At 41.9% G+C, this 13,206-nt stretch overlaps 1 protein-coding gene across 1 annotated transcript in view; it reads right to left on the bottom strand.

Moving 5' to 3' along the window:
- The window catches only part of ST8SIA6 (ST8 alpha-N-acetyl-neuraminide alpha-2,8-sialyltransferase 6), a 159,426-nt gene extending 146,687 nt beyond the window's left edge, over positions 1-12,739 (bottom strand). The window contains exons 1-2 of the mRNA XM_086334166.1: positions 12,511-12,739; positions 11,947-12,045 (exon numbers count right to left, since the gene is read on the bottom strand). Of these exons, the coding sequence (XP_086190292.1) occupies positions 11,947-12,045; positions 12,511-12,611 (200 nt within the window). The 5' untranslated portion in view covers positions 12,612-12,739. The remainder of the gene's footprint in view (positions 1-11,946; positions 12,046-12,510) is intronic.
- Between the last annotated feature and the right edge of the window lie 467 nt (positions 12,740-13,206).

Raw genomic sequence — 13,206 nt, 5'->3', positions numbered from 1 at the left:
ATATCCTTTCCATACCATATTGTATCATATCATATCACAACATATTATAAAGCAGCACTGAAGGAATGGAAGGGGATAGAAAAGGAATCAGCCATCTGACATACCCTGGCGTGTAAGGGGGGGTTCAGATATGAGGAGACTCCCAGGAGCCTGGCCTTCTCTGGATTTCAAGGGACCTATGTCACACATCACACACCATTCCACACACCACACGAGTCCAGGCTGATTAGAATCAAGCATTTTCTGACAGTGTTTTGAGGTCAAGACAGAGGAGCAAGAGACAGCCTTTAAGGTCCAGTATTTAAAAAAACCAAATTAGTGAAATTTATGTTACCTGTATTTTGCCAGATTTGTTTTTCAAGTTTTTTTTTTTTTTTTAAATCAGACATTCGTTCAAGGGCTAAATGGCTCAGCTGCTCGTCTAGTGGATGCTCTAAGGAGGATCTTTCAGCCGTTGGTGGGACCCACTAGGAGTTCTAAGGAATCCTTTCAGCTGAGCACAAGGCCAGAGAAAGGACTCCTCATTTGGAGATATAGAAATTAAAATCAAGCTCCCCAGGAGGGATAAACTAGGACTATAGCATTAAAAGATACACATCCTTTATATAAAATAGATAAACAACAAGGATTTACTGTATAACACGGTACACTATATTCAATATCTTGTAACAACTTAGAAAACAACCTGAAGATTCTGAATCACTTTGCTATACACCTGAAACTAACATAATATTATAAATCGACTATCGTTCAGTTAAAAAAAAAAACAGAAAAACAGGAATTAGAATAATATCTAACTCATCAGCTCTACTGCATGCAATAAATAAATTAACATGTAAAAAAGCCTCCCAAGTTATAATTCAGGGGTTGCAAAGAACATTACTCTTAAGATGGAGAGAAAAATCATACTTTGGAAAAACATTCACTATAATAAACACAAGAAATCTTTATAAAGTATTTGCTCCATGTTCTTGATAAATTACAAGAAAAAAACCAAAGAAATGGAAGGTGAGGTTTAAAAGGTGACGTAGATGCTTTCTAAAATATAAACTGAAGTAATAAGGAGCAGGCTTAAAGAAGGAAAAAAAACTATAAAGACTAAAAGTGTAACAGATACACTGTTTTAGAAAGAGCAAGACAGAACTGACACAAAGAGAAAAATAATTAAGGAATGTAGAGGACAAATTTGAGAAGCCATCCCAGAGAGCAGAGGGAAAGGACAAAGAGAAAAGCAAATTCAGAAAGAGAAATGAAGTTGTTTACATGGAACATGGGTTGTGGGTAAGAGGTATGGTGATGGAAGACAGAAAGTGAAGACTCTCTTCACAAAATATAAGCAGAATACGTTTGTTGTTGCTGTTGCTCAGTCATGTCCGACTCTTTGTGGCCTCATGGACTGCAGCCCACCATGCTCCACCGCCCATGGAATTTTCCAGGCAAGAATACTGGAGCAGGTTACCATTTTCCTCTCCACGGGATATTCCTGACCCAGAGATTGAACCCACGTCTCTTGTGTCTCCTGCACTGGCAGGCGGGTTCTTTACCACTAGCAACACCTGGAAAGCCCAAGCAGAATATGCAGAACACACCAAATAATCAAAGATACAATACAAACTTTTTACTTTAAAAATAACCTGGACAGTGAATTAAAAATAATTATAGACAGAATTAATCAAAAGAGATCACTGCAGAGGCATAGCACTGTGAATTTTTAAATGTTTTCAGTTTAAGAAAAAATCCTGTCAGGATTCAGTAAAACATATAATCAAACAGGTTACTTTTGAAGAAATAAAAGAAAGATTACCTTGCTTTCTCTCTCAGAGCCCTAACAGCCAGAAAATAGAAGAACATCTTACAAAAGTTTTAAGATGAAAATTTTTAAAAAGTGGAGTTGTGATGCAATAATTTAGTACTCGTGGATGAAAAATAAGAGGTATATTCTTAAATATCTGAAACTTCAGAAACACTATTATCCACATTCCAAAGTTAAAAACATTAGAAGAAAAAAAAAGACATGTCAACTGGGCAAGAAAGGAATGGAAACAAAAAACTAATCAAATGATTAGGGATTCATGTACAGTGACAAATGTCAAACACTGAAAAAAGAATCTAAACAGAATTTTTAGAGCAGTCATTTACTTCAAATTTAAAAAACAGTAATTTTCAAAGGAGAAAGTTTATAATAGAATAATAGTAACTTACTAAAAAGCCCACCCCCTTTACCACATGCTAAAAGAAGTTCTAGGGACTTCCCTGGTGGTCCAGAGGTTAAGACTTCACCTTCCGGTGCAGAAGGTACAGGTCCAATCCCTGGTCAGGTAGCTAAGATCTCACATGCCTCATAGTAAAAAAAACAAAACAAAACATAAAACAGAAGCAATCAGTAATAAATTCAATAAAGACTTTAAAAATGGTCCACAACAAAAGAAAAAGATCTTTCAAAAAAAAAGTTTCTAGAAGGAGGAAAAGGCTTAAATATTTTAAAATGAGAGATGTCTACTTATCCTAGGGTAACTAAACATATTAATAAATTATAAATAAATTTATCAATTTGAAAGAATTCACAATAAAAAGTAGACATAAGTGATATGACTACACAAAGGTTGAAAACTTCTACAGATTAAATAGTCACAGACATAATTAAATGTTAAGGAAATAGTCAATTTAAATGCATGATAAATGCAAGTTTGATACATTTGACATTTATAAACCTCTTGTAAATCAGCAAGTAACTTGATAATATCTATAATATCTTGACAGTAAAATAGACAAGGTTATATATAAAAAACAAATTTACAGAATGGCTGTGATCCAAAAGTCTACAAATAATAAATGCTGGAGAGGGTGTGGAGAAAAGGGAACCCTCTTACACTGTTGGTGGGAATGCAAACTAGTACAGCCACTACGGAGAAAAGTGTGGAGATTCCTTAAAAAACTGGAAATAGAACTGCCTTATGATCCAGCAATCCCACTGCTGGGCATACACACTGAGGAAACCAGAAGGGAAAGAGACACGTGTACCCCAATGTTCATCGCAGCACTGTTTATAATAGCCAGGACATGGAAGCAACCTAGATGCCCATCAGCAGATGAATGGATAAGAAAGCTGTGGTACATATACACAATGGAGTATTACTCAGCCATTAAAAAGAATACATTTGAACCAGTTCTAATGAGGTGGATGAAACTGGAGCCTATTATACAGAGTGAAGTAAGCCAGAAGGAAAAACACCAATACAGTATACTAACGCATATATATGGAATTTAGAAAGATGGTAACAATAACCCTGTGTACGAGACAGCAAAAGAGACAGTGATGTATAGAACAGTCTTATGGACTCTGTGGGAGAGGGAGAGGGTGGGAAGATTTGGGAGAATGGCTTTGAAACATGTAAAACATCATGTATGAAACGAGATGCCAGACCAGGTTCGATGCATGATACTGGATGCTTGGGGCTAGTGCACTGGGACGACCCAGAGGGATGGTATGGGGAGGGAGGGGGGAGGAGGGTTGAGGATGGGGAACACATGTATACCTGTGGTGGATTCATTTTTATATTTGGCAAAACTAATACAATTATGTAAAGTTTAAAAATAAAATTAAATTAAAAAAAAAATTTAAAACGGGAAGATGGAGAGGTTATGGAGAAAAGAAAACCCTCCTACACTGTTGGTGGGAATGTAAGTTGGTGCAGTCACTATGAAAAATATTTAATAGTATAAACGTTCTTCATAAAACTAAAAACAGAGTTACCTTATGATCCAGCAATCCCACTCCTGGGTATATACCCAGACAAAACTTTAAATCAAAAAGATACATGCATCCCTATGTAAGCCAAAACAGGGAAACAACCTAATTGTTTATCAACACATAAATGGATAAAGAAGATGTGGTACATATATACAATGAAATACTACTTAGCCATAAAAAAGAACAAAATAATGTCATTTGCAGCAACATGGATACAACTAGACATTATCATACTAAGTGAAGTAACTCAGAAAGAGAAAGACCAATACCATATGATATCACTTATATGTGAAATCTAAAATATGCCACAAATGAATCTATCTATAAACAGAAACAGACTCACAGACCTAGAGATCAGATTTGTGGCTGTCAAGTGGGAGGGGAGGAGGGAGAGGATGGACTGGGAATTTGGGGTTGGTAATGCAAACTACTACATTTAGAATGGATGAACAACAAGGTCCTAATGTAGAGCACAGGGAACTATATCCAGTTTTCTGGGATAAAACATAATGGAAAAGAATATTTTAAAAAGAAAATATATATGGGTAAAACTGAGTCACTTTGCGATACAGCAGAGATTGGCACAACACTGTAACTCAGTTATACGTCAATTAAAAAATTTAATAATAAAAAATAAGAGGAAGTAAATGGTCAACAAGTACCTTAAAAATTAAACATAATGGTAAACAAATAAGTATATATTAAGACATCAGTGAAATACTATCTCTTGAGTATGAAATTAGAAAAAGTGAAAAGAAATGCTAATATACAGAACTGGCAAGAATCTGAGACAATGTTCATTCTCATATACTGCTTACATGAGAATAAACTGAACAACTACTGTTATTGGACAGATAGCAACACAACATTTTCACATGTTCTTTGGTCAAGTCTCTTCACTTTTGAGCTGTGGTGCTGGAGAAGACTCTTGTGAGTCCCTCGGACTGCAAGGAGATCCAACCAGTCCATCCTAAAGGAGACCAGTCCTGGGTGTTCATTGGAAGGACTGATGCTGAGGCTGAAACTCCAATACTTTGGCCACTTCATGCAAAGAGTTGACTCATTGGAAAAGACCCTGATGCTGGGAGGGACTGGGGGCAGGAGGAGAAGGAGACGACAGAGGATGAGATGGCTGGATGGCATCACCGACTCGATGGACATGAGTTTGGGTAAACTCTGGGAGTTGGTGATGGACAGGGAGGCCTGGCGTGCTGCAATTCATGGGGTCGTAAAGAGTCAGACATGACTCAGCGACTGAACTGAACTGAACTTCACTTTTAGGAATTCATCTCAATAATCAATATAGCGTGTAAGGCTATAAATTTAGAGGCTATAAACTGATGTGTACTCTAATTTCATATTAAAATACACATCAAAATCAAAAATAATAAACAACTGAAATATACAAAAGGGAAGAATAAATAAATTACAGCACATGCATATGTTTGAATACCATGCTCTAAAAATTACATTGCCAAAGAATACTAATGACATGAAGAAAAGTTCAGATGTTGTTTAAAAAGTTACTAACACATACCAAAATATGCAGAGCAAAATTACTAGTTATGTGCATACAAAGTTATGAAAATATGAATCTAGCATCTTTATCACACTGAAATGACAAGCAGTTTTCCTTTTTGGTGTACATATCTAAAACCATACAACCAAATAATAATCTCCACAGTAATGCTCCTACAATAATAAGAATTGGGATATAACACGACTGACTTTTGATGTCTGTCTTTTACTGAACCTCAGTTCTCAAACAGGGACAAGTCAAGTTCTACTGCAGGGAGAAAGAGTCACAGGGAGTACAAAGAAAAACCTCTCTAGAAAAGTAGAGAAGTGGAAGTGGGGTCCCCACATTACTGGAGGATTCATAGACTAATCCTGTAATAGTGGCTTCTATCCAGAAAGTCTTAGCCAGTCACAGGATCCTGAATCATCAGCATGGATATTAAAGCCAAAAATATGGACACTGCCACTAAAAGATGCCAAACCACAACTGGGACCTAGATAGCTCCCATGAAGGAACCCTGGAATTTCAAGCCAGCCAGTTATATACACTTGTTTTGGCCATGTCATCAATGTCACAATAATCCAATCTCTCATTCCTAATGATTGAATATTTGGGAGCTCACTTATAATATTATGGCAGGGTTTTATTTGGCTTCTTTCATAATCAAAAATGAAACTAATATTATTTAAGAACACATATTAAATTAATATTTAAGAAAAAAATTCCAATCACTTGGAAATGTAAAAGTACTCTCCCAAAAGACAGGTTAACAGGGTTTTTGCACCAAACAGCCAAATTGTGAATTCAAAGGAAAAGTTCTTGAAGGAAGTTAGAATTGTTCCTCTGGGCGGTGAGGTAGGGTTGAGGGGCGGGGGAGAGTACTCTCCTAAATAACTATGGAGGTAAAATTTAAATGTTCTAATGTAACTAGAAACAATTTAGAATATAGTTTTAAAAACCTAAACAGTAAGGATCCAAACTTAAAGAACAGATGCAAAGCTGCATTCAAAGGAAAATTCATAGTAGCAAATATGTTTGTTACAAAGAAAAAATGAAAGATCTATAAATTAAGCATTCATTTCAAAATAGTAAATTGGGGGAAAGAAAGGAATGATATTTTAAAAGATAAAAATAACACAAAGAAAACAAAACTCCACAAAGGAAACAGAACATGGAAATAGATCAGAATTGAGAAATAAATCCAAGAGCTGGTTGTCTAAACAAACAAACAAACCAATGACACATACTGACAAAGTTTATTAGAAAGAGAAACAATCCATTGTGATAGGGTCATATTTTGAAAATTATTAGTGTATTTTTCTCCTTTGTCTTTCTGACTTTGACATGACTTTTCCCTAGCTATTTTGAAACACTCTTTGGGGGACTACAAAGAGATATAGATTTTTTCCTGAAAGGATAAAAAGAGAACGAATAAGGTAATATTCAGCTTTGCACAAAATAGGATTTGTATTTCATCCCTAGTTATATACAGAAATCAATAAATGAATCACTAGACATTATAACTCAGAAAAAAAATTATGTGAATTGGTGAGAATTATGCCATTAAATAAAGATCTACATTTATCCAATGCTGCACAAGTGAGGTTCATTATAAGCAATCACCAAGTTGTTAGATTTATGGATAGGGAGTATGTAGACACATATTCAGAGAAGGCAATGGCACCCCATTCCAGTACTTTTGCCTAGAAAATCCCATGGACAGAGGAGCCTGGTAGGCTGCAGTCCATGGGGTTGTGAAGAGTCAGACACGACTGAGCAACTTCATTTTCACTTTTCACTTTCATGCATTGGAGAAGGAAATGGCAACCCACTCCAGTGTTCTTGCCTGGAGAATCCCAGGGACGGGAAAGCCTGATGGGCTGCCGTCTATGGGGTCGCGCAGAGTCGGACACAACTGAAGCGACTTAGCAGTAGCAGCATAGTCCCAAGAAAAGATTTCCTACATTCCTCCCATTATGTCTTTTTAGATATTAACTACCTTACCTGGAAGACTCAGCTCCTGGAGCTTTCCCAATTTTTTTTTAACTCCCAGTCCCCACAATTCACCCTTGAGCTTAGGTTTGAGACAGACCTGGAGGTATGCATCAGGAAAAGAGAAAGACAATACAATGTTGGGGAAGACAGCACTTTCCAGCCTACAGCAAAGATGGAAAGAGGAGAAAGAAAGGAAAAAGAAAGGCTTGGCTTGGAGAGAGAAAGGGGAGAGTAACAAGAAGGGTAGATAGAGCTTTGTCTCCTCCCCTAATTAGGACTCTGGAATAGATCACTTCTTTGGCACTCTTCCATCCTGAAATTAAAATAGGGTCACATCCACTTTGTGGGGCAAGAAGAGGTAGATCCTGATACTTAGTTTTTCCTGAGCCAACTTTGGTCCTTGTATGTTTAGGTGGTAGTGGTTTAGTTGCTAAGTCGTGTCCGACTCTTGCAACCCCATAGACTGTAGCCTGCCAGGCTCCTCTGTCCATGGCATTCTCCAGGCAAGAATACTGGAGTGGGTTGCCATTTCCTTCTCCAGATGGGCCCCCAAATAGTGGGGAGATTGGCTGGAGCTAGCCAGCCAGAGCTGGGTGAGGCAGCATCATAGCAAACGTTGCACAGTACAACTGAGGATGGAACTAAAAGAGAATCTTCACTGGATCCCTGAAATGTAGCATTCATAGGAGCTCAGGGGAAGCCAAGACAGTGGAGAGTACCAACAGGTGGAATGCCTGAAAAGAATGAACCACGAACTGCAGCTTTCATCACAGGCTATCATCAGAGTACTCAGCCAACAGATGGGAAATGGACAACATCCCCTTGGAGAACAAAGGAGTCAAAGGATACCCTGATCATGAAACCCACCTCTTAACTCTACCACCACACCACCTCGGCCCATCTCCCCCCCACTTTTTTCTGAAAGTCACTCAGTCATGTCTGACTTTTTGTGACCCCATGCACTATACAGTCCATGGAATTCTCCAGGCCAGAATACCGAAGTGGGTAGCCTTTTCCTTCTCCAGGGGATCTTCCCAATCCAGGGAGCAAACCCAGGTCTCCCATATTACAGGTAGATTCTTTACCAGCTGAGCCACCAAGGAAGCCCAAGAACACTGGAGTGGGCAGCCTATCCCTTTTTTAGAGGATCTTTCTGACCCAGGAATTGAACCAGGGTCTCCTGCATTACAGGCAGATTCTTTACCAACTAACCTATCAGGGAAGCCCTCTCCCCCCTAGATCAGGGTACCATCTTAAAGTAACAAGAGATGGTGAAGGGACTTCCCTAGTGGTCCGGTAGCTAAGACTCCGAGCTTCCAATGCAACATGCCTGGATTCCATCCCTAGTCACAGAACTAGATCCCACATGCTGCAACTAAAGATCCCACATTCTGCAATCAGAGCCAGTGTAGCCAAATAAAGAAAATAATCAAATAAACAGTTTAAAATGAGAAGAAAGGTTAGTGAAAATAATCTGAGTTTGCTCCCAAAGAGAATAATCATACCAGAAAGAGTTGTTTAAGTTGGCACACCTGACTAAGCTTTAACCTGGACACACACACACACACACAAACACACACACACACACACACACACACACTCTATCTTGCCCAGCACCTGTGAAAGACTACACAGCAGGGTGATTAAGTGTAGGGGTCTGGATCCACATGGCCTGGATATGACTCCTGGGTCCAGTTTGTCAACTCTGAATTTGGGCCGTTTATTCTGTCTCCCTGCACCTCAGTTTCCTTATGTTGACCACAAATTGGCATTTGCCCTGGGTGCTTGCCACCTACCTCTACAAGGATTAAATCATGTGCTGCAGGAGCTGGTGACCTCCAATACACCCTGAAGGAGTTCAGGGTGGAGAGCAGGAATGAGGCACTCTGTGCTTCCAGGAAACTGGCAGGACAGGTCTTCAAACAGTTAGATATTCTCAAGAGCTGATTTTATGAGCCCAATTCTTACATCTCGGGTTCTTAAAATCAGCTCTTGAGAATATCTAACTGTTTGAAGACCTGTCCTGCCAGTTTCCTGGAAGCACAGAGTACTTTTCATATCTTTAAAAACACTAATCCTTGATGGTGACAACTGTTTCTCATGACTAGCAGAAGCTTCATGGGACCAGCAGAAACCTTCTAAAAAATAAATGTGCTTGATTGCATGTACTCCCCCTTTACCAAGATCACATATATTCTGTCCTCCCCCGCCCCCCATCTCTTTGAAGCAGTTTCTCAGAGCAATCTGAGGTGCTGTCTCTTGGGCTGCAGTCCTCGTATTGCCCCAAATAAAGCTTAAGTTGCAACTCTCACATTGTGCATTTTTTTAAGTCGGCACTTATCTATAAAATAGGGATTATAAGAGTTTTTCTCAGCATTTTTTTAAAGATTAAGTGAGCTATAAATATAAAGTACTGGATTGGCCAAAAAGTTTGTTTATGTTTTCCAACACAAACAAATTTATTGGCCAAGCAATACTTAGATCAGTGTTTATAATAAGGGTTCAATAAGTGCTGGCTATCCTGATTGCTTTTAGTAGTATTATATTATTACTTATACATATTCCTACAGTTGGGGTTCATGGGAGAAGATCTGATCAGCTACAGAAAAAAATCAAGAAATTACAATTTCTCTACATAACCAAGTAGTATGGATTAAAATTTGTATCCCTGCCACATAAATAATGAATCATAAGTGATAAAGATGATATAAAACAGATCAAAAGACAGGTTTTTAAAAATACAACAGATTGGTACCAATTTTAAAATTTTAATAGAATGGACCACATTCCGAAAAAAATATGAATTACCTATATTAGCTCAAGAAGTATGCCAGACAGAAAAGAAGTACTTCAACAGAAGCTGAAAAATTCATCAAAGAATTACCTCAAAAAAGGGCTATGACCAGATGACTTAATTAGTACATTCTTTCTAACTTATCTCAAGGGACAACGCCAGAATATATAACTCTAATAGGACTCGGAAAATGCTCCCCAATTCACTGGAAAACTGCTACCTATAATATGCAACCCTTCAACAAATAAAACTAAAGGCCAATATTTTTCTCTAAAGCTTTGTTACTCCAGGATTTTTTGGTGCCTCTGATATGCTGTGAAATTCCAATAGGAGGATTGCAGGAATCAGTGCTGTTCTGCAATTCAAAAATTTCTTCCTGGCTCCCCAGACCCTTCTGATGCTCATGCAGAACTACATGGGAACCTTGCAAGTGCTGGCGTCTGTGCTAAGTCACTTAGGTTGAATCCAACGCTTTGCAACCCTATGGACCGTAGCCCTTTGGTTCCTCTGTCCATGGGATTCTCCAGGCAAGAATACTGGGGTGGGTTGCCATGCCTGCCTCCAGGAGACCTTCCCAACCCAGGGACCAAACCTGCAACTCTTATGTCTCCTGCATTGGCAGGCAGGTTCTTTACCACTAGCGCTGCCTGCAAAGCCCACAGGAAAACCTTAAGTCACCTAATCAGAAGATTAAGATGGTCTGGGAGGCAAGGACATACAGAAACATACATAGAGGAAAAGGCATTCAAAAGAGATACACAGACGAAAAGAGACAGTATACAAAATTGCCCCCAAATTACTAGCAAGGCTGAGGCTCAAAGCAGGAGAGTCTGCTGGTGAAAATGTAAACTGATTCAACTCATCCAGGAAGCAACTGGCCAAAGGTATTAATATTTAGAACCTAAAATGCACATACTAAATGACCCAATCATTCAGCTTGTATCAGTCCATCCTGAAGAACTGAAAATGAATATATAGATTTACATACAGAGATGTACTTCATAGAATTATTAATAGCCAACAAAACAGAAACCAATCTAAATGACTAAAAAACAGATTATGGCACATTCATATGATAAATTACGCAACAATTAAAAGCAACGCTTTGCAAAAAAATAAATGACATGCATATGTATATGATTTTTTAGGGGAAAAAGGCAGAACAAAATACAATATACAATCTTAAGTATATTTCAAAAACGTGTGTACATGAGAAAAACTACTAGAAGAATATAGACCAAAACCTTAATGTGATCTCTGTATGGTGGAACTCTGAGTGAATATTTTTAAATACGTTTCTCATATCATCTAACTATCTGCACTAAGAATGGATTACTTTTATAATAGGCAAAAAAAACCCCGATAAAATTCAAATAATCATTGCACATGAATATATACTTCTGAGAGTCCAAAGGGGTTTAAAAAAAAAAGTCTCCATTCACTAAGGACAAAAACATTCCCAACACTGAGCACAGAATTCTGTGCTCCCAAACGTGAATCTCACACCCGTGCACTTGAAAGCAGGAAGAGAGAAAGCAAACCAACCAAATCCTTCAACACACAGGTTGAGCTGCTTCTCCGGGTTTTCGACACACCATTATCGCGAGGGGAACTCGGCACCCATTTTTAAAAGTGCAGCTGTTTTCATATCTCCCTTGGTTCGATGAACATCCACACGGAGGGACAGGCTTTACAGGGGAGGTCGAGCGAGTGTGATAGTTACACTCGCGTGTATGCACACGCATCCTTTCTCTCTCTGTCTCTCTCTCTCTCTCTCTCTCTCTCTCACACACACACACAAATCCACACAATCGTGTGGTCCCAAGCAGACAACTCCCAAGCGAGTCCTGCGGGTGCAGCCGCGCCCCATCCCCGAGCCGCGGATACCTGTTCCCCGTGCGCGGGGGCAGGGTCGCCGAGCTCCGGAGCTTTCTTGGAGCAGCGGGGCTGCTGTGGGTGGCCTCCCTGCTTTCTTCCACCAAGAACCTGCACAACCGTGAAGAAAACTAAGTTGAGGAGCAGTTGGCAGCCGGGCTCAGCATCGCGCTCGCAGCCAGGCGGCCAGGGCATCCTAGCGAACCCTGGCTCGCGCGGCGCAGCTTCCCAACCCCGGAGTTTGAAGCGGCTCAGGGCGGGAAGGAAGAGAAAGAAGGGAGAGCTCGGGTGACCCGACGGCAAGTCCGGCTCCGCAGCTCCCTCGCCACCCTGGCCGGTTCCCTTCCGCCCTAGTCGGTGTCCAGTCGGTGCTAGGGTCGCCCCTGCGACACCTCCCACTCATCCGGCGCTGCCTCCCGGACTCCCCCGTCCCACCCCACCCCTAGGCCGCCGCTGCCCGTCGACTAGTCCTCGCAGCCGGCCAAAGTCTGCGCACCCAAGAGGAGTGGCGGAGCGGCTAGGGTCCCCAGGTGCGCGGCACGCGGGGCGGCCCGAGCGCGGCGGGCGAGTGGGTACCTGGAACGGGCGGGCGCGTCGGTCCAGCACCAGAGCAGGCGAAGCAGCAGCAGCAGCAGCAGGCTGGCGAGCAGGGCGAACAATGCGCCCCCCGGCCGCATCCTGAACCACCGGCGCGGTCGCAGCCACCGCCGCTGCTGCCCCGGCGAAGCACAGCCCGGGCGGCCCCGACTCGCGGCTCCTGCTGCTGCCGCCGCAGCCGCTGCCGCCGCAGCCACGCACACCTCCAGCGTTCAGGGCGGCGCGGAGGGGAGGCGGGGGCGCGCGCCGCGGGCCCGCACTCTCAGGCGCCACCGGCCGGGCCCGCCCGGCGTCTGCGGGCGGAGGTGGCAGCCACGTCCCAGCTCGCCCCCGGCTCCCTCCCAGCCCGGATCGCTGTCGGCGTCCGGCGCTTGGCTGGCGGTGAAGCGGCGCTCGGCTCGCCTCTTCTCCCGAAGGCGCTCCGAGCTGCTGCGGGCGCTGGTCGCCTCCGCCGCCGCCGCTGCTTCTGCCGCCGCCGCGCGGGGTCACCTGAAGGTTGGGGCTCGGGAGCTGGACGCCTCGCTGATTGGGCTCCAACTTTTGTGCGCCCTCACCTGCCCCCGAGCGGTCGTACGCTCTTCCCCGATGCCCACGCAGCCCACTAGGGCTGACCGCACTTGGCTCTGCGCCCCTGCGGAGGAGGGCTGCGGTTCCGAGAGGCAGAAGAGGAGACAG

This window comes from Bos grunniens, chromosome 13, assembly GCF_055505025.1.
Source record: "Bos grunniens cultivar Pamir isolate PY7600 chromosome 13, Bosgru_T2T1.0, whole genome shotgun sequence".
Lineage (NCBI taxonomy): Eukaryota > Metazoa > Chordata > Mammalia > Artiodactyla > Bovidae > Bos > Bos grunniens.
The sequence above is the reverse complement of the archived record's forward strand: the minus strand, read 5'-3'. Positions and strand labels throughout refer to the sequence as shown.